Source organism: Anomaloglossus baeobatrachus, chromosome 4, assembly GCF_048569485.1.
Source record: "Anomaloglossus baeobatrachus isolate aAnoBae1 chromosome 4, aAnoBae1.hap1, whole genome shotgun sequence".
Classification (NCBI taxonomy): domain Eukaryota; kingdom Metazoa; phylum Chordata; class Amphibia; order Anura; family Aromobatidae; genus Anomaloglossus; species Anomaloglossus baeobatrachus.
In genome coordinates, this window is record NC_134356.1 from 638,381,210 (window position 1) to 638,406,609 (window position 25,400).

Genomic DNA, 25,400 nt, shown 5'->3' on the forward strand with positions numbered 1-25,400 from the left:
CCACCAAACCTTGTGTATCCGATCATCTTCCGCTCTACTGCCTGCTTTACAGTGGGATCCCCCATTAGTCTCAGTAGACCCCTCTCTCTCTAGGAGGTGCCACGTTGTTGCATTACATAAATAGTCCAGTATTAAGGCCCCCATATAATTTAGGTCACAGTTGGCCTAACCACTACGTAGATTCAGCGGTTAATTTATCCCCCAATACGCAATGAAGAGCTGTCGGGACAAAAGATGGCATCAGCTGTCCGCTATCTCCCCCCATATAGGAGCACTTAGTTCGGCCACACACTCCTGTGTTCCCCAGACTTGTCGGGTGGCAGCACGTCTCGAAGAACATAAGGATCAAGAGTCCAAAATCAGACACGCCGAATCCTTCTCTCCCCTCGACATCATCTGTGAGAGTCTACTAAGCACATTAGAAGGTCAACCGCAGATATCGTTAAGGGGGCTTTATATGTCGCGGGTGGAGGAGGGGACGCCGCGCTCTCCCACTGCTGCTCGGGTCCGGCTGCCGCGGCTGCTGCAGCCTGCTGCTGCTCGGTGGCTCGAGCGATGGGCCGAATCCCGGGGACTCTAGCGGCGCTCCTCGCCCGTGAGTGAAAGGGGGTTTTGGGTATAGGGATTGGTTATTGTCCGTGACGCCACCCACGGTTGTGGTGATTTGTTGACACCACCGCTGCTCTGTATGGGGATCCCGGGAAGGATGGTATGGAGCAGCCAGTTGTTGTGTTGCCCCTCCGTGGGTAGGGGTTGGTAATCCCGGGGCCCAGTGAAGAGGTGGGTGATGCAGGGCTTGGTGGGGTGCAAGGACGCGGGGGGCAGCGCTGTGCCTTGCGGCACTGTGGTACTCACTCAGCCTGAGACGTTGACACAGTTTTTCGGTAAACCACACGGCTGGAAAGACGGTTCCCACGGACGGCTGCACTTGCTCTCCCAGTAGGTGACGGTGATGTCCCTTTGTCCTGCACCTAATATTTCTGTGTTGGTGGCGATGGGTTCCCACCGGTAACCCGCTCCCCGGCTTGGATATGGGCCGGAGGAGCCCTACTTTGCCCGCAGGCGCTGGCCCTGAGAAACTGGTGCCCTGGCGGTGGCGGTGTCTCTCCTCAATGGTTGGACTGTTGCCTTCAATCGGGACTTGGTTGTTTGGAGACAGACGTCCCCTTCACTGACGGATTTGGCAAATTTACGGCGACTCCTAGCCTTGCCGGTGTTTGAGAGTCCCCTGCCCTGGTGCTGACTGTTCTTTGTATACTGCTCCAGACCGCCGGGCCACTACCCGTTCGCGGTCCTTCCAGCAACCTCCGAGCAGTCCCCCTCCAGACTGTCACCGCCGTTGCTGACCTTGCTGACTCTGTCCTGCACACAGCTGGACCAACTTCAGGCTTTTCTACTCTCACTTTTACTCTTTTCTTCTGTTTCTCTACTACTTCACTTCCACTTCACTTAGCTCCTCTACCACTTCCTTCTACTTAACTCTCCTAGCTTGAACTCCCTGGTTCCTCCCGCCTCCAGGGCTGTGAACTCCTCGGTGGGCGGAGCCAACCACCTGGCCCACCCCCTGGTGTGAACATCAGCCCCTGGAGGAAGGCAACAAGGATTTTGGTAGCCTTGATGTTCCTAACTGGGATGTAGGATGTGGTGGTGTGATGGACCTGTGACCCCTGGCTTGCCCAGGGCATCACATATACACAGCGATATCGCTAGCGAGTGTACCCGCCCCCGTCGTTTGTGCGTCAAGGGCAAATAGCTGCCCATGGCGCACAATATCGTTAGGAGCCGTCACACATACTTACCTGCCTAGCGACGTCGCTGTGGCCGGCGAATCACCTCCTTTCTAAGGGGGCAGTTCGTGCGGCGTCACTAAGCGGCCGCCCAATAGAAGCGGAAGGGCGGAGATGAGCGGCCGTAACATCCCGCCCACCTCCTTCCTTCCTCATTGCCGGCGGCCGCAGGTACGCTGTTTGTCATTCCCGGGGTGTCACACGTAGCGATGTGTGCTGCGTCGGGAACGACGAACAACCTGCGTCCTCAACAATCAACGATTTTTTGAAAATGAACAGCATGTCAACAATGGATGATTTGGTGAGTATTTTCCATCGGTAATGGACGCTCGTTGGTGTCACACGCAACGACGTCGCTAACGATGCCGGATATGCATCACGGAATCCGTGACACCGGCGATATATTGTTAGATACGTCGTTGCGTGTAACGGGGCCTTAAGTCTAATGTGCATAGGGGGTCTCACGAATCGCCCCCGGACAGATGATATAAGGAAGGGGGCGGTAGAAGAACAGGGAAGTTGGAAATGATCCGCTGCCCTTGTGAAAACGCATGGACGGTCGAGCACTCACAGCGGGAGAGATGGCCAACAGATATCAAATATTTATGGCCTCTCTGCAAAAAGAGCTGATCGTCGGGGGTCCTAAATAAACTTCCTGCCTGATTTTTTTCCTATTTAAAAGAAACTGACTGCAGATCGGTCCTGAGACCCCCACCAAATCGCACAATAGAGCCCCAAGAAGTGCGCAGCTCAGCAGCGCACAAATTCAATAGAAAGCATAGGCTTCGTACATTCTTGTCTGCTGAGCTGCGCACCTCTGTGTGTCTATAGAACGATCGTTGGGGCGGTGAGTGGGGTATTAGGTCCCGGACCCCTTCTCATCTGCATGCGATTTAAGTGGCTGCTAAATATTTTAAAAATCAGCCACAAAATTTATTTCTTCAATAGTTTTTTTTTACACTACAATAGGAATACCCCTTATTAATCGGAGCATGTTCGCTCTGCCTCTGTGGATGCGTTACACAGGTTTGTCCATTCATTTCATCGGGTGCAGTGTAAGACCCACTGATTGTGGGGGGTCCTACAAAACTGTATGATGTGGGGGGGGGGGTTCTTCTTCTACAGATCTCTGAACCCTAACAAAATATCTGCTGTATCGAAGGTGGCAGATATCATTTTCAGACCATAACAGGAATAAACCAGAGCTGTAATAATAGGATTGGCCACTAGGGATCACCACGGTTGAATACAAAAAAAAATAAATAAAAAAAAAAATAAATAAATAAATAATCCTCCCTCACTCTCGTAGATTTAATTTTGGCAAAAAAAAGACTCTGCCCATCTTTCTTAAAAAAAAATATTAAAAAAAAAAAAATGCTCCGGCTTCTACCAATTCCAACTATTTGGGTATTTTTGCATAATTTTTCTCCATAGATAAAAACTACAAAGTTGTGGATAACTTGATTATTGATTAATTGAGGATTAGTAAACTTTTTTTTTTTGTTCCCCCATAATGACACGTCAGACCGCGGCTAGAGAAAGAAAGTCCACGTAAAACACGTTTATTTACATGGAGAAAATTGGTGCTCGGGGGAAGGACGGAAAGGGTTAAAAGAGCACGGTACCTGTATGCAAGAAGGAGGGCAAAATATCCAAACTCACGGGTGGCAATTATTAAGTAGCCGACCGAAAACACTTCAACACACAGCACAACAAGACAAACGGGATGATCCTGAGATGTAGCAGCACCCACCGGAACAGCCACCAGGGGGCAGCGGAGCCAGAGCCGTGGACCCAATTAGCGGTCAGACTATTGCAATAAAACTAGGAGAGGCTCAGCTCCTCCGAGCTCCAGATATATGGAAATAAGGCACGAAAAGATTAAAAAATATTTTCAGTCATAAGAGTCCCCACAGAGGAGACGGTCCAGATATTGCACTTGAATTTATGGCTTTTTCCATGTGTCTTTAGTGTCAGATGCCAAGAGGTTGGTGGGTGACGCAGGCGGCGGCCGCCAGCTCCTTGCAGAACTCCTCCAGGACCACTACTCCTCTGCACAGAGTATCATGCCCCAACCTGCAGGGAGAAATGCTACAGATTTATGCCATATACATAGACGGCTGTGTGATATCAGCATCCGGCCCTCTCCGAGCTCTTCCTCCCTTCCATACGTTTTAACTATGTGGTATATTAAAGGGGTTGTACACTACTAGGACACCCCCTTCTGATTCCACATGTTTACCCCCAGGTAAAATAATAAAGCCTATACTCACCTCCCGTAGCGGTGACGTTCCAGTGGTGTCCGGGCTTGCAGTATCGGGGCTCACGTGAAGTTGCGACTTGCCGTGATGTCGCGACATATTTGTGAGCCCCGCTTCCAATCACCACTGACTTCCTTCTCCCCACCTTCGAATACAGGACCAATCAACAGGAAGCGAGCGCAACTGCAGCACTCACTTCCTGTTGATTAACTCGTTTGGTCTGAATGTGGGGAGATAGAAGACGACTCTAATTGGAAGCTGGGCTCGCAAGACATCACAACCCCATGTGAACCCCGGCACTGTGAGCCTCGGCACCACTGGAACGGCGCCGGTATGGGAGGTGAGTATAGGCTTTATTATTTTATCTGGGGGAAACGTGTGGAATCAGAAGGGGGTGTCCTAGTAGTGGACAAACGCTTTAATGCGATGTCCAATTTCCTTGGAGACCACGCAGGGCTCTATAAAAAGTCCACACGTTATAGAAAAGTTCTGCATGGTTTGGAAAAAGAGAATTTTGTTTACTTACCGTAAATTCTTTTTCTTATAGTTCCGTATTGGGAGACCCAGACCTTGGGTGTTTAGCTTCTGCCTCCGGAGGACACACAAAGTACTACATTAAAAGTGTAGCTCCTCCCTCTGAGCTTATACACCCCCTGGTGAGCCAGTTCCAGCCAGTTTAGTGCAAAAGCTGAAGGAGAATAGCCACCCACAAGTAGAACAGAGCAAGAGCCGGAACAACCGGAGACTCTGTCCACAACAACAGCCGGTGATAACACGCGGAACAAGAAATTGCCAACAGGCAGGGTGCTGGGTCTCCCAATACGGAACTATAAGAAAAAGAATTTATGGTAAGTAAACAAAATTCTCTTTTTCTTTATCGTTCCTTTGGGAGACCCAGACCGTGGGACGTTCCAAAGCAGTCCCTTGGTGGGAATAAACAGAAAAACTAAGCAGTAGGCAGAACCTAACTTCACAAATGGGTGACAGCCGCCTGAAGGATGCGTCTGCCAAACCTCGCATCTGCCGAAGCATGAGCATGCACTTGGTAGTGCTTCGAGAAGGTATGCAGGCTAGTCCAAGTGGCAGCCTGACAGACTTGTTGAGCCGTAGCCTGGTGCCTAAAAGCCCAAGAGGCACCGACAGCTCTAGTCGAGTGTGCCTTGATCCCCGGCGGGGGAGGCACCTGAGAACACTGGTAGGAATCCGAAATGGTCGATCTAATCCAACGAGCTAAGGTCGGCTTAGAAGCAGGGAGGCCCTTACGCCGACCTGTGGTTAGCACAAAAAGAGAGATGCACCGCCTAAGCGCAGCGGTGCGAGACACATAGATCCGGAGAGCACGCACCAGATCTAGAGTATGCAGCGCTTTCTCAAAGCGATGAACAGGAGCCGGACAGAAGGAACGTAGGGTAATGTCCTGGTTTAGGTGGAAAGGAGAGACCACCTTAGGAAGAAAGTCCGGAGTCGGACGGAGAACCACCTTGTCTTGATGAAAGACTAAAAAAGGTGACTCCGAAGAGAGCGCAGCCAAATCAGAGACTCTCCTGAGAGAAGTTATGGCAACCAGAAAGGCCACTTTCTGAGAAAGACGATACAAAGAAACCTCCCTAAGAGGCTCAAAAGGGGGTTTCTGCAATACCGTGAGGACCAAGTTAAGGTCCCAGAGATCCAAGGGCCGCCGATACGGCGGAATGATGTGAGACGCGCCTTGCATGAAGGTGCGGGCCTGAGCCAGCCGAGCGAGACGCCGCTGGAACAGAACTGACAGAGCTGAGACTTGTCCCTTGAGAGAGTTGAGGGACAGTCCTAGCTGCAGACCGGACTGTAGAAAAGACAGAACGGTCGGCAAAGAGAATGGCCAAGGAGGATGGCCGGTAGAGCGACACCAGGACAGGAAAATTTTCCAAGTCCTGTGATAGATCTTAGCGGAGGAAGCCTTACGGGCCCGAGTCATAGTGGAGATGACTTCAGGAGGAATACCAGAAGCCGTCAAAATCCAGGACTCAAGAGCCACGCCGTCAATTTGAGAGCCGCAGAATTCGGGCGGAAAAACGGACCTGCGAGAGTAGGTCTGGACGGTCCGGGAGATGCCACGGCATCTCTGCGGACAGGTGGAGCAGGTTCGGATACCAAGGTCGCCTGGGCCAGTCCGGTGCAATGAGGATGACTCGACGGCCCTCCATTCTGATCTTGCGCAGGACTCTGGGCAAGAGAGCTAGAGGGGGAAACACGTAAGGCAGACGAAACTGGTACCAGTCTTGAACCAGAGCGTCCGCGGCGAAGGCCTGAGGATCGTGGGAGCGAGCCACGTAAACAGGAACTTTGTTGTTGTGATGGGATGCCATTAGGTCCACGTCCGGAGTGCCCCATTTGCGGCAGATTGACTGAAACACTGCCGGGTGCAGGGACCACTCGCCACCGTCCACGCTTTGACGGCTGAGTTAATCTGCCTCCCAGTTTTCCACGCCTGGGATGTGGACTGCGGATATGGTGGACTTGGAGTCCTCCGCCCATTGGAGGATGCGTTGTACCTCCATCATTGCCAGGCGGCTGCGTGTCCCGCCTTGGTGATTGATGTAGGCAACCGCTGTCGTGTTGTCTGACTGGACTCGAATGTGCCTGCCCGCCAACAGGTGGTGAAAAGCTAGGAGAGCTAGAAGCACGGCTCTGGTTTCCAGCACATTGATTGAAAGGGCTGACTCGGACGGAGTCCAAGTGCCCTGCGCTCTGTGGTGGAGACACACCGCTCCCCAGCCGGATAGACTGGCATCCGTGGTGAGAATCACCCAGGACGGGGCCAGGAAGGAGCGCCCTTGGGACAGGGAGAGGGGCCGAAGCCACCACTGAAGGGAGCTCCTGGTCCGTGGCGACAGAGCCACTAACTTGTGTAAGGAGGAAGGCCGCTTGTCCCAACAGCGGAGAATGTCCAGCTGCAGGGGGCGCAGATGGAACTGGGCAAAGGGAACAGCCTCCATGGACGCCACCATTTGACCCAGCACCTGCATCAGACGCCTGAGAGTATAACGGCGGGGCCTCAGAAGAGAGCGCACCGCCAGCTGGAGTGACAGCTGCTTGTTTAAGGGCAACTTCACTAGAGCCGACAAAGTCTCGAACTGCATCCCTAGGTACGTGAGACTCTGGGTCGGAGTCAGAGTGGACTTGGGAAGATTGACAAGCCACCCGAATTGGCCTAGAGTGGCGAGAGTGAGCGAGACACTCCGCTGACAGTCTGCGCTGGATGAAGCCTTGACTAGAAGGTCGTCCAGGTAAGGAATCACTGCCAACCCCTGGAGGTGCAGAACCGCAATCACTGCTGCCATGACCTTGGTGAATACCCGAGGGGCCGTGGCTAACCCGAAGGGGAGAGCCACGAATTGGAAATGATCTTCTCCTATTGCAAAACGTAGCCAACGCTGGTGTGAAACTGCAATTGGCACATGCAGATAGGCATCTCTGATGTCGATGGACGCCAGGAAATCCCCTTGGGTCATTGAGGCAATGACTGATCGCAGAGACTCCATGCGAAAGTGCCGCACCTGAACATGCTTGTTGAGAAGCTTGAGATCCAGGATGGGCCGGAAGGTACCGTCCTTTTTGGGAACTAGGAAGAGATTTGAGTAGAAACCTCTGAACCGTTCCCGGGCGGGAACTGGTACAATTACTCCGTTGGCCTGCAAGGCTGCCACGGCCTGTGAGAAGGCGGCGGCCTTGGAGCAGGGGGGAGTTGAGAGAAAAAAATCTGTTTGGCTGGCTGGAAGAGAATTCTATCCTGTAGCCGTGGGAGATGATATCTCTCACCCACTGATCGGAGGCATGTTGAAACCAAGCGTCGCCAAAGTGGGAGAGCCTGCCACCGACTAAGGACGTTGCCGGAGCGGGCAGAGAGTCACGAGGAGGCTGCCTTAGTGGCAGCACCTCCTGCGGTCTTCTGTGGATGCGCTTTTGGGCGCCAGTTGGATTTCTGGTCCTTAGCTGAGTTAGCGGACGAGGCGGAGGGCTTAGAGGACGACCAGTTGGAGGAACGAAAGGAGCAAAACCTCGACTGATTCCTACCCTGGGCAGGTTTCCTGGTTTTGGTTTGTGGCATGGAAGTACTCTTCCCGCCAGTAGCTTCTTTGATAATTTCATCCAGCTGTTCTCCAAATAGCCAGGACCCAGCAAAAGGGAGCCCAGCAAGGTATTTCTTAGAAGAAGCATCTGCCTTCCACTCTCGAAGCCACAAGATCCTGCGGATAACGAGGGAATTAGCCGAAGCCACCGCAATGTGGTGAGAAGCCTCCAGCATGGCAGACATGGCATAGGATGAAAAAGCTGAAGCTTGAGAAGTTAAGGCAACCATCTCGGGCATAGATTCCGTGGTGAGGGAATGCATCTCCTCTAGAGAAGCAGAGATGGCTTGGAGAGCCCACACTGCTGCAAAAGTTGGGGAAAACGCGGCCCCCGCCGCTTCATACACAGATTTGGCCAGAAGGTCAATCTGACGGTCAGTGGAATCCTTAAGGGAGGTGCCATCAGCCACCGACACAACGGTCCGGTTGAGAGCCTAGACACCGGAGGGTCTACCTTTGGGGAATGAGCCCACTCCTTGACCACCTCAGGTGGAAAGGGAAAACGGTCATCAGAACCACGCTTTGGGAAGCGTTTGTCAGGACAGGCCCTGGGTTTGGTCACAGCGGCCTGAAAACTGGAGTGGTTAAAGAACACACTCTTTACTCTCTTAGGCGAGGTAAACTGGTGCTTTTCTGCTAGAGAGGGTTGCTCCTCTGATACTGGCGGATTGAGATCCAGTACAGAATTAATGGAAGCAATCAAGTCACTAAGATCTGAGTCACTTTCGGACAGATCAATGGGGTACATGGAGTTAGCCTCCGAGCCCCCTGTAAAGGCATCCTCCTCATCCTGCGAGTCAGCTCTTGAATCAGAGCCACGGGATGAGGAGGGAGAGGAAACCCTGCGTCTCCTCTTAGGAGGACGCGGTCTGGGCCCTGATGATGAATCTTCTGTGAGCTCCGGTGGACGGAGGTCAGATGATAGAGATCCTAAGGGACCCTCAGCAGTAGAGGCACCCTGTGAAGGGGGCTGATGCATATTCAAAAAAATCCTGGACAGAAGTCCCATGGACTCAGCAAAAGACTGGGAGATAGACCTAGAAAAGGATTCTACCCAAGCCGGGGGTTCAGCCACAGGTGCAGGAGCAGCCTGAGAGACCACTGTGGGTGAGACTCCAGGCTGTGGCACCGCCAAGTTAGAGCAGACATCACAATGTGGATAGGTGCTCGGTTCAGCAGCAGGAGCTTACATGCAGCGCATACAGTATAAAGCTTTGAAGCCTTGCTCCTCGTGTGAGACATGCTGCTGGAGTGGGGACAGCTTCTACAAGAGAATGAACCCCCAGAGAGTATATACAGAGGTCCACAACCAGAGACCGGTTGTGGCTTACCAGATCGCTGGCAGCGGTGTTGTGTGCCCTCCAGATCCCGAAGCCCGGACCCCCAATGCACAGCACCTCAGCAGGGATGCAGAGTGCAGGCCAGCGCAGAGTGAACCCTGTCTGAGGAAATGGCCGCCGGAGCGGAGAGGGGGCGGGACTTGGGGCGTTCCTGTAGGAGCGCGGGATCTGGAGGGCCATAGAGACCTACAGGGGAGGAGACACGCCCAGCAATGGGGAGTGTCCCTCCCCTGTGCAGGACGGCCGCCGGGAGGAGCCGAACCTGTCCCTCTGCATGAGTGACATGCGAGGGCAGAGAACAGAAACTAGGCCTCCGGCAAAGCCGGGGCCTAAATTTGAGCGGCGAGGCCGACGCGCAGGCACGATCGGCGCGGTTCTCGGGCGACAGCTAGAAAACCCGCCGGAAATGCCAAAATAAATACAGGAAGCACACTCTCCCCATACAATAAAGCACAGGGACCCCCAACATATAAACGTCTCAGGTACTTAGCTGCTGAGACGCAGGGCCAGGTCCCTGGGGATGAGTGCTCCGGTCCAGCAGGATCCTAAAGGGCTGCGGATGGAGACCGGTCTCCTGCCAGGCATGGAGACCGCGCTGGCTCCTACTTCAAGCCAGAGCTCAGGAGGGATGGTGAAGGAGCACGGCATGTAAGGCTCCAGCCTTGGAATCAACCTTACAACACCACCGACACAGTGGGGTGAGAAGGGACATGCCGTGGGTCCAGACGTGGACCCGCACTTCTTCAATCTCGTTCCAAAAAGGAAATAATCATATGAGAATGTATGTGTGGATGTATGCCTTCTGAACACAAAGTGATAAACTGGCTGGGACTGGCTCACCAGGGGGTGTATAAGCTCAGAGGGAGGAGCTACACTTTTAAGTGTAGTACTTTGTGTGTCCTCCGGAGGCAGAAGCTAAACACCCAAGGTCTGGGTCTCCCAAAGGAACGATAAAGAAAATTCTCTTTATGTTGCAGAACTCCTCAATGTAATGGGGGGAAAAAAATGATCAATATTTAAAGGGATTGTCGCCTTTCAGAATTATTTCTCTATACGCTCAATTTTTTGTAAAAAGACAAGTTGTCCACTGTTTGCTATCCCGGTGTCCAGCGCTGAGTCTCCCAGTGTTTGTTGTTTGGCTGCAGCGCTGTTGACGGCTGCAGCCAATCACTAAGCTTGCGGCCATGTAGATAGAAGGAACTCGGTAATTGCCTGCAGGCGCTGTCAACGTCACCGTTGCAGTCAAATAACAGTGAACAGGAGCAGAGATGGAGACTCAGCGCTGGACCCCGGGAGGGTGAGCAAAGAATAGCTTGTATTTTTACCAAAAATCAAACATTTAGGGAAATTTGTTTGAAGGGTTTAAGACCAACACATTTTACTTTATGATCAGCACAGATTGAGTTATTCCTCCATAGCGAAGGCAAAGGGTCACTACTGGAAATGTAGAACATTGCACTCTTCCATTATGAGAGAAGATGTACTCACGGCTCGGCAGGAGTTTCCCCTGTCAATTGTCGTCTGATTAGAAGCAGCATCTCCTGGAAATTAGATACTCGCTGCGATCGCTGAGCGAGATCTGCAACCACCTAAAAGGTAACGACAAATCCAAAAAAAAAAATCAGAAAAAAGGGGGGGGGGGGGGAGACCAACGATGAGGGCATGGGAGCAGCAAATAATCACATAATGGGCGGCACGGTGGCTCAGTGGTTAGCACTGCAGCCTTGCAGCGCTGGGGTCCTGGGTTCTAGTCCCACTAAGGACAATATCTGCAAGGAGTTTGTATGTTCTCCCCGTGTTTGTGTGGGTTTCCTTTGGGTTCTCCGGTTTCCTCCCACACTCCAAAAACAAACTGATAGGGAATTTAGATTGTGAGCCCCAATGGGGACAGTGTTGCCAATGTATGTAAAGCGCTGTGGAATTAATAGCGCTATATAAATGAATAAATATTATTATAATCTATTATACCATTACATCTCACATGTTTATAATAATGCTGTGCTAGTAAAGCCTTCATAGGAGGTGGGCACAGTGCTGGTGGGGACTAACATGTAAAATCTGTGGGGGACTAACGTATAAAATTGGGAGAAAAAGAGAATTTTGTTTACTTACCGTAAATTCTTTTTCTTATAGTTCCGTCATGGGAGACCCAGACCATGGGTGTATAGCTACTGCCTCCGGAGGACACACAAAGTTACTACACTCAAAACGTGTAGCTCCTCCCTCCCAGTATATGCACCCCCTGCTAGCCAGTCCTAGCAAGTTTAGTGCAAAAGCTGAAGGAGGACATCCACCCACAAGAAGAGACAGAGTAAAAACCGGAAGAACCGGAACCTCTGTCTACAACAATAACAGCCGGTGAAGACACCGGAACAAGAAACCTGCCAACAGGCAATAGGGAGGGTGCTGGGTCTCCCATGACGGAACTATAAGAAAAAGAATTTACGGTAAGTAAACAAAATTCTCTTTTTCTTTATCGTTCCTATGGGAGACCCAGACCATGGGACGTTCCAAAGCAGTCCATGGGTGGGAATAAACAGACAACTGAGAAGCAGGCAAAACCTAACTTCACAAATGGGCGACAGACGCCTGAAAGATGCGTCTGCCTAAGCCCGCGTCTGCCAAAGCATAAGCATGCCTTGGATAGAGCTTCGAAAAAAGTATGCAGACTAATTCGAGCTGCAGTCTGACAGACCTACTGAGCCGTAGCCTGGAGCCTGAAAGCCCAAAAGGCACCGACAGGTCTGATCAAATGTGCTCTGATCCCCGGCGGGGAAGGCACTTGAGTACACTTGTTGGGCCTCGGAAATGGCCGACCTAAGCCAACGAACCAGGGTCGGCTTAGATGCCGAGAGACCGCTACGCTGACTAGCGGTCAGCACCAGAGAGAGGTGCACTGCCTAATAACGGCGGTGCAAGACACATAGATCCGGAGCGCCCGCACCAGATCCAGGATATGCAACGCTTTCTCAAGTGATGAACAGGAGCCGGACAAAAGGAAGGCAGGAAAATTGCCCCGGATAAGGTGGAAGCAGTAACCACCTCAGGGAAAAAAGTCCGGAGTCGGACGGAGACCACCTTGTCTTGATGCAAAAGGCCAAGAAGGGGGTGACTCCGAGAGAGTACAGCCAGAATTCTCTGGCGGGAAATTATAGCCACTAGAAGACTACTTTCTGTGAAAGATGAAACAAAGAAACCTCCCTAAGAGGCGCAAAGGGGGGTTTCCGGGAACCGAGAGGACCGGATTAAGGTCCCAGGGCTCCATAGGCCGCAGGAAAGGCGGAATAATGTGAGATGCGCCCTGAAAGGAGCGCACCGGAGCCAGCCGGACGATACGCCGCTGGCACATACTGACAGAGCCGAGACCTGTCCCTTAATGAGGGATAGTCCTAGCTGTAAACCGGACTGTGAAAGAGACAGGAGGGTCGGCAAAGCTAAAAAGGTCAAAGGACACTTTGAAGCTCGAGTCATAGCGGAGATGACTTCAGGAAGGATACCAGAAGTCGCCAAGATCCAGGACTCAAGAGCTACGCCGTCAATCTGAGAATCCAGAATTCTGACGGAAAAAACGGACCCTTTTGAGAAAAGGTCTGAACGGTCCGGAAGATGCCATGGCAACCCAACGGACAGAAGGAGCAGGTCAGGGTACCAAGCCTGCCTGGGTCAGTCTGGAGAATGAGAATGACCCGACGGCCCCCTTAACTGATCTTGCGCAGGACTCTGGGCAAGAGGTAGAGACGAAGCTGGGATCAAACATGAACCAGTGTGCCTACCGCAAAACCTGAGGATTGTGGACCACGGTTGGACAGCTGAAATAGTCTGCCTCGCAGCTTTCACATCTAGGATGTGGGCTGCGGATATGGTGGACTAGGAGTCCCTTGTCCACTGAAGAATGATGAGCCGCCAAGATTGCCAGACGGCTGAATGTCCCGCCCTGGAAGTTGATGTAGGAAAACGCTGTCACGTTGTCCGACTGGACTCGAATGTGCCTAGCCGCCAACAGATGGTGAAGGCTTAGAGAGCTAGAAATACAGCTCTGATTTCCAGCACATTGAACCAGAGGGCTGATTCGGACAGAGTCCAAGCGCCCTGCGCTCCACGGTGGAGATATACTGCTCCCAAGGCGGGAAGACCAGCACCCTGGTGAGGATCACCCGGGACGGGGCCAGGAAGGAGCATCCCTGAGACAGAGTGGCCGAAACCACCACTGCAACGAGCCCCTGGTCAGTGGCGAAGCCACCACTCCGAGAAGGAGGGAGGTCACGTGTACAGCGGAAACCCTCCAGTCTCAGAGGACGCAGGAGAAACTGGGCAAGGAATCGCTTCCATTGACGCCACCGTCTGACCAGCACCTTATTTGGTGTCTGATAGAACGACGTCGACTGCCAGCGGAGGGACTACTGATCGACTAAGAGCAGCTTCACAAGTGCCGACAGAGTCTCGAATTGCGTCCCTGAAAACCTCTGGTGCGAAGTCAGAGTGGACCTGGACAGAATGACAAGCCACCCGAATAGATTAGAGTGGCGAGAGTAAGCGAAGTACTCTACCAAGAGTCTGCACTGGATGAAACCTAGAGAAGAAAACCGTCCAGGGCAAACGATCACTGCCAATCCCTAGGGGTGCAGGACCCTAATCACAGCAGCCCCAAGGAGAATACTCGAGGGGCCGTGGCTAACCCCAAGGGAAGAGCCACGAATTGGACCACTCCGATGGCAAAACGTAGTCAACGCTGGTGTGAAACTGCGATTGACCCTTGCCGAAAGGCATCCCTGATGCCGATGGCTGCTAGGGAATCTCCTTGGGTTCTTGATTGATCCGGTGAAAAACACACGGAACAAGACCGAGAAACCATGTGAAAACGCCACACCTGACCATGCTTGAAAAGCTAAAGATCCAGGTCGGAAGGCACCGCCCTCTTCGGGGACTAGAAATAGATTTAAGCAAAAATCTCAGAACCGTTCCCAGTCGGGAACCGGAACAATTACTCCGTTGGCCTGCAAGAAATGCCACGGCCTGTGAGAAGGCGGCGGCCTTGGAGCCGGGAGGAGTTGACAGAAAAAATCTGTTTGGCGGGTGGACATAATTCCATCCTGTAGCCATGGGAGATATAAACTCGCCCCCACTGAACGGAGACGTGGTAGAACCATACGTCGCCAAGTGGAGAGAGCCTGCCACCGACCAAGGAGGTGGTGGGCGTGGCCAGATAGCTCGGAGGAAGCTGACTCCGTGGTAGCATCTCCTGCGGTCTTCTGAAGACGCAGCTTCAAGCCATTTGGTTCTATGAACTAAGGCCGAGCTAGAGGACGATCAGAAGGAGGAACGGAAACCACCGAAACCTCAACTGATTCCTGCCCTGGTTTAGGTTTGTGGCAAGGAAGAACTCTCGTCGCCGAGAGCTTCCTAAATTTCATCTAGTTGGTTCCGAAGAGACTGGTCCCACCAAAGGGGAGCCCAGCAAGGAACCTCTATAGAGGCATCTGCCTCCCATTGCCGAAGCCACACCTGCGATAGCGAGGAAAGTAGCCAAAACCACCGCTGTGCGGTGTCCAGCATGGCAGACTTGGCAGAGGATGGAAAGACTGAAGTCTGGAAGTTCAGGCAACCGTCTTGGGCATAGAGTCCCTGTGAGGGAATGCATCTCCTCTGAGGAGCCATCAGCCACTGACATAACGGTCCGGGCTGAGCCACCTGAGGTGAATGAGCCCACCTCTTGACCACCATTGGTGGACGGGGGAAACCCAGTCCTCAGAATCACGCTTCATGGGAAGCGACTGTCAGAGCGGACCCTGGGCTGGTCACAGGGGCCTGAAAACTGGAGTGGTTAAGGAACACACGTTGTGTTCACCTAGATAAGGTAACTCCGGCGGATTGAGGTCCAGTACAAAATTAATGTACCGTGGGATCCTTATAGAGGTGCCGTCAGCCACTGATACAACTATCCGGGCTGAAAGTCTGGACACCGGAGTGGCCACGCTTGGCGAATGAGTACACTCCTTGACCACCTCTGATGGGAGGGGGGAGACAGGCAGCAGAACCCCGCTGTGGGATCTGCAGGACAGGCTGCGGGCTTGGACGCAGCGGGCTGAAAACTGGAGTGGTTAAGGAACACACTCCTCGTCTTGTTAAAGGTATACTGATGCCTTTTTGCCAGCGGGGAATACTCCCCTGATACAGGCGGATGGAGGTCCAATACAAGTATAATGGACGCAATCTAATCATTCGCATCCCCGTCATCTACGGACGGATCAAAGTACGTAAAGCAGCGTCCGAGCCCCTGATAGAGACATCCTCCTCGTCCAGTGAGTCAGCTCGTATCGGAGCTGCGGGACGGGGAGGACAGGGGACCCTGCGTCTCCCTGTCGGGAGGACGGGGTCTGTGAGCTTTGCTGAGCAAGCAGAAAACGCCCTGAGAAGGGGGTTGCATGCTCAGCGGATGCCGGGACAGCCGACCCCTGGAAAAAGAGATTCCCCCAGGGGTCAGCCACCGAACCCGGAGCAGCTGGAGGGACCATGCATGAGCCTCCAAGCTGAGGGGCCACAGCGGTTATGAGCTCGGTACAGCCGTACGAGACTACCAGCAGTGGATAATAAAAAACAGCCTGCAGCCTCGCTCTGTGATACATGCTGCAGAGGTGGGGGGCTCTGTCTAGAATGTCTAGAAAACACAAGACAGGGGTTCAGCCTGGGGAGACTCCAGGCTGAGGCACCACCACCTAAGAACCATTACAGTATGGGTCTGTGCCGGTTCAGGCAATATGAGCCTACATGCAGAACATGTAGTGTACAGCCTTGGAGCTTTGCTCCTAGTGAGACATGCTGCTGAGGAGGAGGTTCTATAATAAAGAATTAACTCCTTCACAATGCCCTGATAGTATATAAAAGTGCACAACCAGAGGTTGTGACTTGTCAGGCCGCTATTGTGAGTGCCCCCCCAGGTTCCAAGCCTGGACCCCCAGCCAGATATTCACTCCCTCTGCACTGCAGAGCAGCCAGCGCCGATCAGCGTACTAAGAACGCTGAGAAAATGGTGCTAGAGTGAGGGGGGAGGGCGGGGGTTAACCCAGGAGCGGGAATCGGAGGGCTAAGAAATGTACAGGGGAGGGAATCATCTCCTCAACAAGGAGTGTCCTCCCCTGTGCAGAGCGGCGGTTGGGCGGCGCTGCAGCGTCCCCCTGCATGACTGACATGCAGGGGAACGAGACGAAACTAGGCCGCGGCTGAAGCCGGGGCCTAGAGTTAAACATGCGGCCGAAAATCAGGCATCATCGGCGCGGTACACAGAAAAAAACAGTGGAACCGGCCGGAAACACAGTAAAAGCAGCATTATCAAAGTCAAACACTGTCCCCCTAATAAAGTGCCCCACATTGCAGAAGGACCCTCTGAATAACGTCTCTATACTTAGCTTTGAGACGCAGGGTCCAGTCCCTGGGTGGGGTGGGGGTCCAGTGCTCCGTCCAGCAGGGTCCTGTCAAAGGGCTGCGGATGGAGGCCGGTCTCCTGCAAAGCAGTGAGAACCGTGTTGGCTCCCACTTCAAGCCAGAGCCCCAGCATGGGATGGTGAAGGAGCGCGGCATGAAGGGCTCTTGCCCTGAATCAACCTTAACAGCACCGCCGCCAGGGGGGTGTGAAGGGACATGCCGGGGGTCCAGTGGACCCGCTTTTCTTCCAAATCTGTAGAAAAAATGAAAATCAAAAAAGGATGCATGTGTGTGTGTGATCCTCCTGACACAAAGCATGAAAACTGGCTAGGACTGGCTAGCAGGGGGTGTATATACTGGCAGGGAGGAGCTACACGTTTTGAGTGTAGTAACTTTGTGTGTCCTCCGGAGGCAGTAGCTATACACCCATGGTCTGGGTCTCCCATAGGAACGATAAAGAAGAAGGGAATTTTGTTACTTACCGTAAATTCCTTTTCTTCTAGCTCCTATTGGGAGACCCAGACGATTGGGTGTATAGCACTGCCTCCGGAGGCCACACAAAGCATTACACTAAAAAGTGTAAGGCCCCTCCCCTTCTGGCTATACACCCCCAGTGGGATCACTGGCTCACCAGTTTTAGTGCAAAAGCAAGAAGGAGGAAAGCCAATAACTGGTTTAAACAAATTCACTCCGAAGTAACGTCGGAGAACTGAAAACCGTTCAACATGAACAACATGTGTACCCGAAAAACAACCAAAAATCCCGAAGGACAACAGGGCGGGTGCTGGGTCTCCCAATAGGAGCTAGAAGAAAAGGAATTTACGGTAAGTAACAAAATTCCCTTCTTCTTCGGCGCTCCATTGGGAGACCCAGACGATTGGGACGTCCAAAAGCTGTCCCTGGGTGGGTAAAGAAATACCTCATGTTAGAGCTGCAAAGACAGCCCTCCCCTACGGGGAGGCAACTGCCGCCTGCAGGACTCTTCTACCTAGGCTGGCGTCCGCCGAAGCATAGGTATGCACCTGATAATGTTTGGTGAAAGTGTGCAGACTCGACCAGGTAGCTGCCTGGCACACCTGTTGAGCCGTAGCCTGGTGTCGTAATGCCCAGGACGCACCCACGGCTCTGGTAGAATGGGCCTTCAGCCCTGATGGAACCGGAAGCCCAGCAGAACGGTAGGCTTCAAGAATTGGTTCTTTGATCCATCGAGCCAGGGTGGCTTTTGAAGCCTGCGACCCCTTGCGCTTACCAGCGACAAGGACAAAGAGTGCATCCGAGCGGCGCAGGGGCGCCGTGCGGGAAATGTAGATTCTGAGTGCTCTCACCAGATCCAACAAATGTAGATCCTTTTCATACCGATGAACTGCATGCGGATAAAAGGAAGGCAAGGAGAAATCCTGATTAAGGTGAAAAGAGGATACCACCTTAGGGAGAAACTCCTGAATGGGGCGCAGCACTACCTTGTCCTGGTGGAACACCAGGAAAGGAGCTTTGGATGACAGCGCTGCTAGTTCAGACACTCTCCGAAGAGACGTGACCGCTACCAGAAATGCCACTTTCTGTGAGAGTCGAGAAAGTGACACATCCCTCAGGGGCTCGAAAGGCGGCTTCTGGAGAGCAACAAGGACCTTGTTTAGATCCCACGGATCTAACGGCCTCCTGTACGGAGGTACGATATGACACACCCCCTGCAGGAACGTGCGCACCTTAGAAAGTCGCGCTAGACGCTTCTGAAAAAACACGGATAGTGCCGAGACTTGCCCTTTAAGGGAGCCGAGCGACAAGCCCTTTTCCAACCCAGATTGCAGGAAGGAAAGAAAGACAGGTAACGCGAATGGCCAGGGGGATACTCCTTGTGCAGAGCACCAGGATAAGAATATCTTCCACGTTCTGTGGTAGATCTTAGCAGACGTGGGCTTCCTAGCCTGTCTCATGGTGGCAACGACCCCTTGGGATAATCCTGAAGACGCTAGGATCCAGGACTCAATGGCCACACAGTCAGGTTCAGGGCCGCAGAATTCCGATGGAAAAACGGCCCTTGGGACAGTAAGTCTGGTCGGTCTGGTAGTGCCCACGGTTGGCCGACCGTGAGATGCCACAGATCCGGGTACCACGACCTCCTCGGCCAGTCTGGGGCGACGAGTATGACGCGGCCGCAATCGGATCTGATCTTGCGTAACACTCTGGGCAAGAGTGCCAGAGGTGGAAACACATAAGGGAGCCGGAACTGCGACCAATCTTGCACTAAGGCGTCTGCCGCTAGAGCTCTTTGATCGCGAGACCGCGCTATGAAGGTCGGGACCTTGTTGTTGTGCCGAGACGCCATTAGGTCGACGTCCGGCACCCCCCAGCGGCGGCAGATTTCCTGAAACACGTCCGGGTGAAGGGACCATTCCCCTGCGTCCATGCCCTGGCGACTGAGGAAGTCTGCTTCCCAGTTTTCTACGCCCGGGATGTGAACTGCGGATATGGTGGATGCTCTTTCCTCCACCCACATCAGAATCCGCCTGACTTCCTGGAAGGCTTGCCGACTGCGTGTCCCTCCTTGGTGGTTGATGTATGCCACCGCTGTGGAGTTGTCCGACTGAATTCGGATCTGCTTTCCTTCCAGCCACTGCTGGAAGGCTAATAGGGCAAGATACACTGCCCTGATTTCCAGAACATTGATCTGAAGGGTGGACTCCTGCTGAGTCCACGTCCCTTGAGCCCTGTGGTGGAGAAAAACTGCTCCCCACCCTGACAGACTCGCGTCTGTCGTGACCACTGCCCAGGATGGGGGCAGGAATGATCTTCCCTGTGATAATGAGGTGGGAAGAAGCCACCATTGCAGAGAGTCCTTGGTCATCTGAGAAAGGGAGACTGTCCTGTCTAGGGAAGTTGTCTTCCCGTCCCATTGGCGGAGAATGTCCCATTGAAGTGGGCGCAGATGAAACTGCGCGAACGGGACTGCCTCCATTGCTGCCACCATCTTCCCTAGGAAGTGCATGAGGCGCCTTAAGGGGTGCGACTGACCCTGAAGGAGAGACTGCACCCCTGTCTGTAGTGACCGCTGCTTGTCCAGCGGAAGCTTCACTATCGCTGAGAGAGTATGAAACTCCATGCCAAGATACGTTAGTGATTGAGTCGGTGCCAGGTTTGACTTTGAAAAGTTGATGATCCACCCGAAAGTCTGGAGAGTCTCCAGCGCAACATTCAGGCTGTGTTGGCATGCCTCTTGAGAGGGTGCTTTGACAAGTAGATCGTCTAAGTAAGGAATCACCGAATGTCCCTGAGAATGCAAGACTGCTACCACTGCCGCCATGACCTTGGTGAAAACCCGTGGGGCTGTCGCTAGACCAAATGGCAGAGCTACGAACTGGAGATGGTCGTCTCCTATCACGAAACGTAAAAAACGTTGGTGCTCTGTAGCAATCGGCACGTGGAGATAAGCATCTTTGATGTCTATTGATGCAAGGAAATCTCCTTGAGACATTGAGGCAATGACGGAGCGGAGGGATTCCATCCGGAACCGCCTGGCGTTCACATGCTTGTTGAGCAGCTTTAGGTCCAGAACAGGACGGAACGAGCCGTCCTTTTTTGGAACCACGAAGAGATTGGAGTAAAAACCTTGTCCTTGTTCCTGCAGAGGAACAGGGATCACCACTCCTTCTGCTCTTAGTGAGCACACCGCCTGCAGAAGGGCATTTGCTCGGTCGGGATGTGGGGAGGTTCTGAAGAACCGAGGCGGAGGATGAGAACTGAATTCTATCCTGTACCCGTGAGACAAAATGTCTGCTACCCACCGGTCTTTGACCTGTGGCAGCCAAATGTCGCAAAAGCGGGAGAGCCTGCCACCGACCGAGGATGCTCAATTGCTCACCAAACAGTCTGTCTCCAGATAGTGGCAAGCTGGTTAAACATTTCTTGGAAGCAGAATCTGCTTTCCATTCCTTTAAACACAAGGCTCTGCGCAAAACCACAGAGTTGGCAGACGCCATTGAGGTACGGCTCGTAGAGTCCAGGACAGCGTTGATAGCGTAAGTCGCAAACGCAGACATTTGCGAGGTTAGGGACGCTACTCGCGGCACTGCTGGACGTATGATAGAGTCCACCTGTGCCAGGCCAGCTGAAATAGCTTGGAGTGCCCACACGGCCGCGAATGCTGGAGCAAACGACGCGCCGATAGCTTCATAGACAGACTTTAACCAAAGGTCCATCTGTCTGTCATTGGCATCTTTAAGTGAAGCCCCATCTTCCACTGCAACTATGGATCTAGCCGCAAGCCTGGAGATTGGGGGGTCCACCTTTGGACACTGGGTCCAGCGTTTGACCACGTCAGGGGGAAAGGGATAACGTGTATCCTTAAGACGTTTGGAGAAACGCTTATCTGGATAAGCATGATGTTTCTGGACTGATTCTCTGAAGTCAGAGTGGTCCAGAAAAGTACTCAATTTACGCTTAGGATACCGGAAATGGAACTTCTCCTGCTGAGCAGCTGCCTCCTCTGCTGAAGGGGCTGGGGGAGAAATATCCAACAGTCTATTGATGGCCGCTATAAGGTCATTTACCATAGCGTCACCATCAGGGGTATCTAGATTGAGAGCGGTGTCAGGATTAGAATCCTGATCACCCACCTCTGTCTCCTCATACAGAGCCTCGTCTCGCTGAGACCCTGACCAGTGTGATGACGGCGAGGGTCTTTCCCAGCGAGCCCGCTTAGGCTGCCTGGGACTGTCATCCGAGTCAGAGTCTTCAGCCTGTGATGCCTGGGACCCCCTTGAAGTACGGATTAGTTCCAACTGAGGGGGACCGGGGAGCATAGACACAGCAGTGTCCATGGTCTGAGAAACTGGCCTGGACTGCAAGGTTTCCAGGATTTTTGTCATAGTCACAGACATCTTATCAGCAAAAACTGCAAATTCTGTCCCCGTCATCGGGGCAGGGTTCACAGGCGTCTCTGCCTGGGCCACTACTACCATAGACTCTGGCTGACGAAGTGGCACAGGGACCGAACATTGCACACAATGGGGGTCATTGGAACCTGCCGGTAGATTAGCCCCACATGCGGCACAAGCAGTGCATACCGCCTGTGCCTTGGCACCCTTGCGTTTTGCGGATGACATGTTGTTGTCTCCTCAGAGCAATGAGGGTATAAGCCAAGAAGCGACTGTACAGTGCAATATAAATATATATGGTACAGGGAAAAAATGCACCAAATAACACTGTGGCACTAGTGGGGCCAGCACTTATGTGCAGCTTACCGCCCGCATAAACGCGGGTGTGTGGTCGCCAGAGTCCCTTGTCTGAGTCCCCCAGAGCCTGTGTCCGTTCTCCAGCCAGACTGCATGCAGGAATGGCTGCCGGCGTCCTGTGGAGAGGGGCGGGCCCTGGGCGTGTTGAGACCAAGAGCGGGAAACTTGCGTCCCCACTGTGCCCAATGAGAGGGCTGGAGTATGTAAATAAGACTCCAGCCCTCGGCGCTGGCTATAGAACAGCGTCTCTCCCTTTCCCTGATTGACAGGGTGGGGGCGGGAACGAAGCAGAGCTAGGCCGCAAAAGCCGGGGACTAGATTTATGAGCGCTGCCGCCGTAAAAGCGCGGGCAGCGCGAGTCCCCGGCGCACTACAAGTCCCAGCGGCGCCGCCGCTCCCGGAGCGGCTGGCGCGGTAGTTCCCAAGACATAAAATCACTCAGCTAAGCTGCAGTGACTCTAACCCGAGCGCGCAGCGCTAGTGCCCCCGGCGCACTAGCACACCCAGCAAGCCTGGAGTGTGCATGGCCTGTCTGTGCGGGGACACAGAGTACCTGAACGTTGCAGGGCCTTGTCCCTGACTGTACTCAGCTCCTCCAGCAGGGTCTCTGGGTCTGTGGATGGAGCTCGGCCTCAGGGTTTGGGGGCCGGTAAGATCCCACTTCCACAGAGCCCCTCAGGGGGATGGGGAAGGAAAGCAGCATGTGGGCTCCAGCCTCCATACCCGCAATGGGTACCTCAACCTTACAAACCGCAAGTGGGGTGAGAAGGGAGCATGCTGGGGGCCCTATATGGGCCCTCTTTTCTTCCATCCGATAGAGTCAGCAGCTACTGCTGACTAAACAGTGGAGCTATTGCGTGGATGTCTGACCTCCTTCGCACAAAGCAGAAAACTGGTGAGCCAGTGATCCCACTGGGGGTGTATAGCCAGAAGGGGAGGGGCCTTACACTTTTTAGTGTAATGCTTTGTGTGGCCTCCGGAGGCAGTGCTATACACCCAATCGTCTGGGTCTCCCAATGGAGCGCCGAAGAAAAATATTTTTTGCAATTGGATTTCCTTAAAAATCTTGCTTCCCTGCTAATTGCTTTCTGCAGAATGAGGTAACTGAGAATCCATCACAGAATATATTCTGAGGCTGCAACTGTTGCATGGCCAAAGATGGCTAGGTGCAGCGCAATACAAGTGAATGGAGCCAGTGACTGCAACAAGCAAGTTACAAAAAGTCCAAAACATGTCTGATTTTTTGTAAACTTCTTGTGTTGAGGAGAGCCATAAGATGAAATACTTAATTAACCTCTGGACGTAGAGCACTGTGAGAAGTGTGTTCAATGAAATCCATTCTCTATATATAAGCCAGTCAGTTTTCAGAGGAACCCAAGATGGCCCCCGATGACATCACAGACCCTACCATCAGCATGGATCCACCAGATGATGTCCCTCCCATCACCATCACCATGGATTCATCCACTGAAGTCAGACCCGCCCATCAACAGCAACACAGATCTCCACATTGGCTAGCCCATGAACTATCCCACTAAATGGGCATATCTGAACTTGTGTACGCCCCTAGCCTATATCAAGAGGACACATGCTCTGTACTCGCTCTGTTCGGTGCCATCTTTACTGTCAAGAAGAGATTTCACATCCGACTGTGTCTGGTGTGATTTCTTTACGCATGCACTTGCTCCACACCAATTAGGCCAGGCAGCAGGCAACTAGTGATCTCTGGCTAAGCGTTCACCCTAACACTTGTAGTGGTACCCCATTCACTCGTATTGCGCTGCGATGTAAAGCGTCAGCTAATACCTAGTGATCTTTGACTGTGCCGTGGCCAAAGTCGTTGTGTAACCCCGTTCTTATGATCGCCTGAAAGCTCAGCTCAACTTTGAGGTGCTCTATGGTCATACATCAGCGTAGAGGAACTTAGAAAAAGACTGATAAATAGTTACAAACTACTCTCCGGACCCCCGCACAATAAGCTCACTAACAAAATCTCAGTTAAAGGGAACCAATCACCAGGATTTTCCTATATATAACCTAAAGCCAGTGCTATACTGGCGCTATCAGGCTTTATCTACATACCATTAGTGGTCAGCCCCGTTATTATAATCTTGTGGCTGAGAGGGCGGCACATGTGCTCTCGCTTCTTGAGCTCTCGTTGTGTCCGCGGGAGTGCGCGCGGTCACAACAGGAGTGGAGATCAGCTGATCTTAGCGATTAGCTGCAGAATAGGACACCGTGCCGCACCAGGACACCTGGTAACAGGCGGTAACACGGGCTTCAGAAAGATGGCGCTGGAGATAAGCGCTATGCGCAGGCGCCAACTCTGACGCCATCTTACTGAATAGAAAAATTAGCATAGAGCCAGTGAGAGAGGGAGGAACAAGCGGCGGGGGGTGGGGCTGGAATCCATGTGCATAACCCACCCTGCTATTTTCTGCTGCGGTGCTACTGTCACTCAAAAAGCTGACGAATTTTTAAACTTCTTAAAACTTTCTTGGATTTGAAAGCCTAAACATCCGAGCTGACCACTAATGGTATGTAGACACTCAGCCTGATAGTGCCAGTATAGCACTGGCTTTAGATTATATACGAAAATCCTGATGATTGGTTCCCTTTAACTTATTCTGCAGCCAGCAATGTGCAGGAAAACAAAGACCCAGGGGCTCATTTCAGGTCTTAAATTCATGGAGATTTTTGAGTCCTTTTTCCCTCTCTCCAGAATCTTATTGCAGATTGCTCCTGCATACTCACCCGCACAAGCACAGAGAAAAGAGTCCGAGCACCGGGGGCCAAATTGATGAAAGGATTGAGAAGATATTCCTGGATGTGTGGGTGAGGGAAGAGGGCTATACGGGTAAGCAGAGAGGTGACCTGCAGATTCACTTCGTATGGCTGGAAGACAGAAGATCAGTACAGTCTTTACATTCCTGGTACTGTGACATAAACCTACTGCATATCTTCTGCTCCGATCACAGTTGTTAAGCCTGCTTTACACGTTGCAATTTCGCATACGATATCGTATGCGATTTGCAACGCCCCCATCGTATGTGCGGCACGTTCAATTTGTTGAATGTGCCGCACAAACGATTAACCCCCCGTCACACGTACTTACCCGTCCATACGACCTCGATGTGGGCGGCGAACGTCCACTTCCTGGAGTGGGAGGGATGTTCGGCGTCACGCGGCAGGCGGCCAATAGATGCGGAGGGGCGGAGCTGAGCGGGACGTAAACATCCCGCCCACCTCCTTC

General features: G+C 52.7%; 1 protein-coding gene across 1 annotated transcript in view; it reads right to left on the reverse strand.

The window, feature by feature from the left end:
• Positions 1–3,320: 3,320 nt before the first annotated feature.
• FHIP2B (FHF complex subunit HOOK interacting protein 2B) overlaps positions 3,321–25,400 on the reverse strand; it is a 72,350-nt gene continuing 50,270 nt past the window's right edge. Inside the window, exons 15-17 of the mRNA XM_075343053.1 lie at positions 24,902–25,042; positions 10,986–11,086; positions 3,321–3,863 (exon numbers count right to left, since the gene is read on the reverse strand). Of these exons, the coding sequence (XP_075199168.1) occupies positions 3,761–3,863; positions 10,986–11,086; positions 24,902–25,042 (345 nt within the window). The 3' untranslated portion in view covers positions 3,321–3,760. The remainder of the gene's footprint in view (positions 3,864–10,985; positions 11,087–24,901; positions 25,043–25,400) is intronic.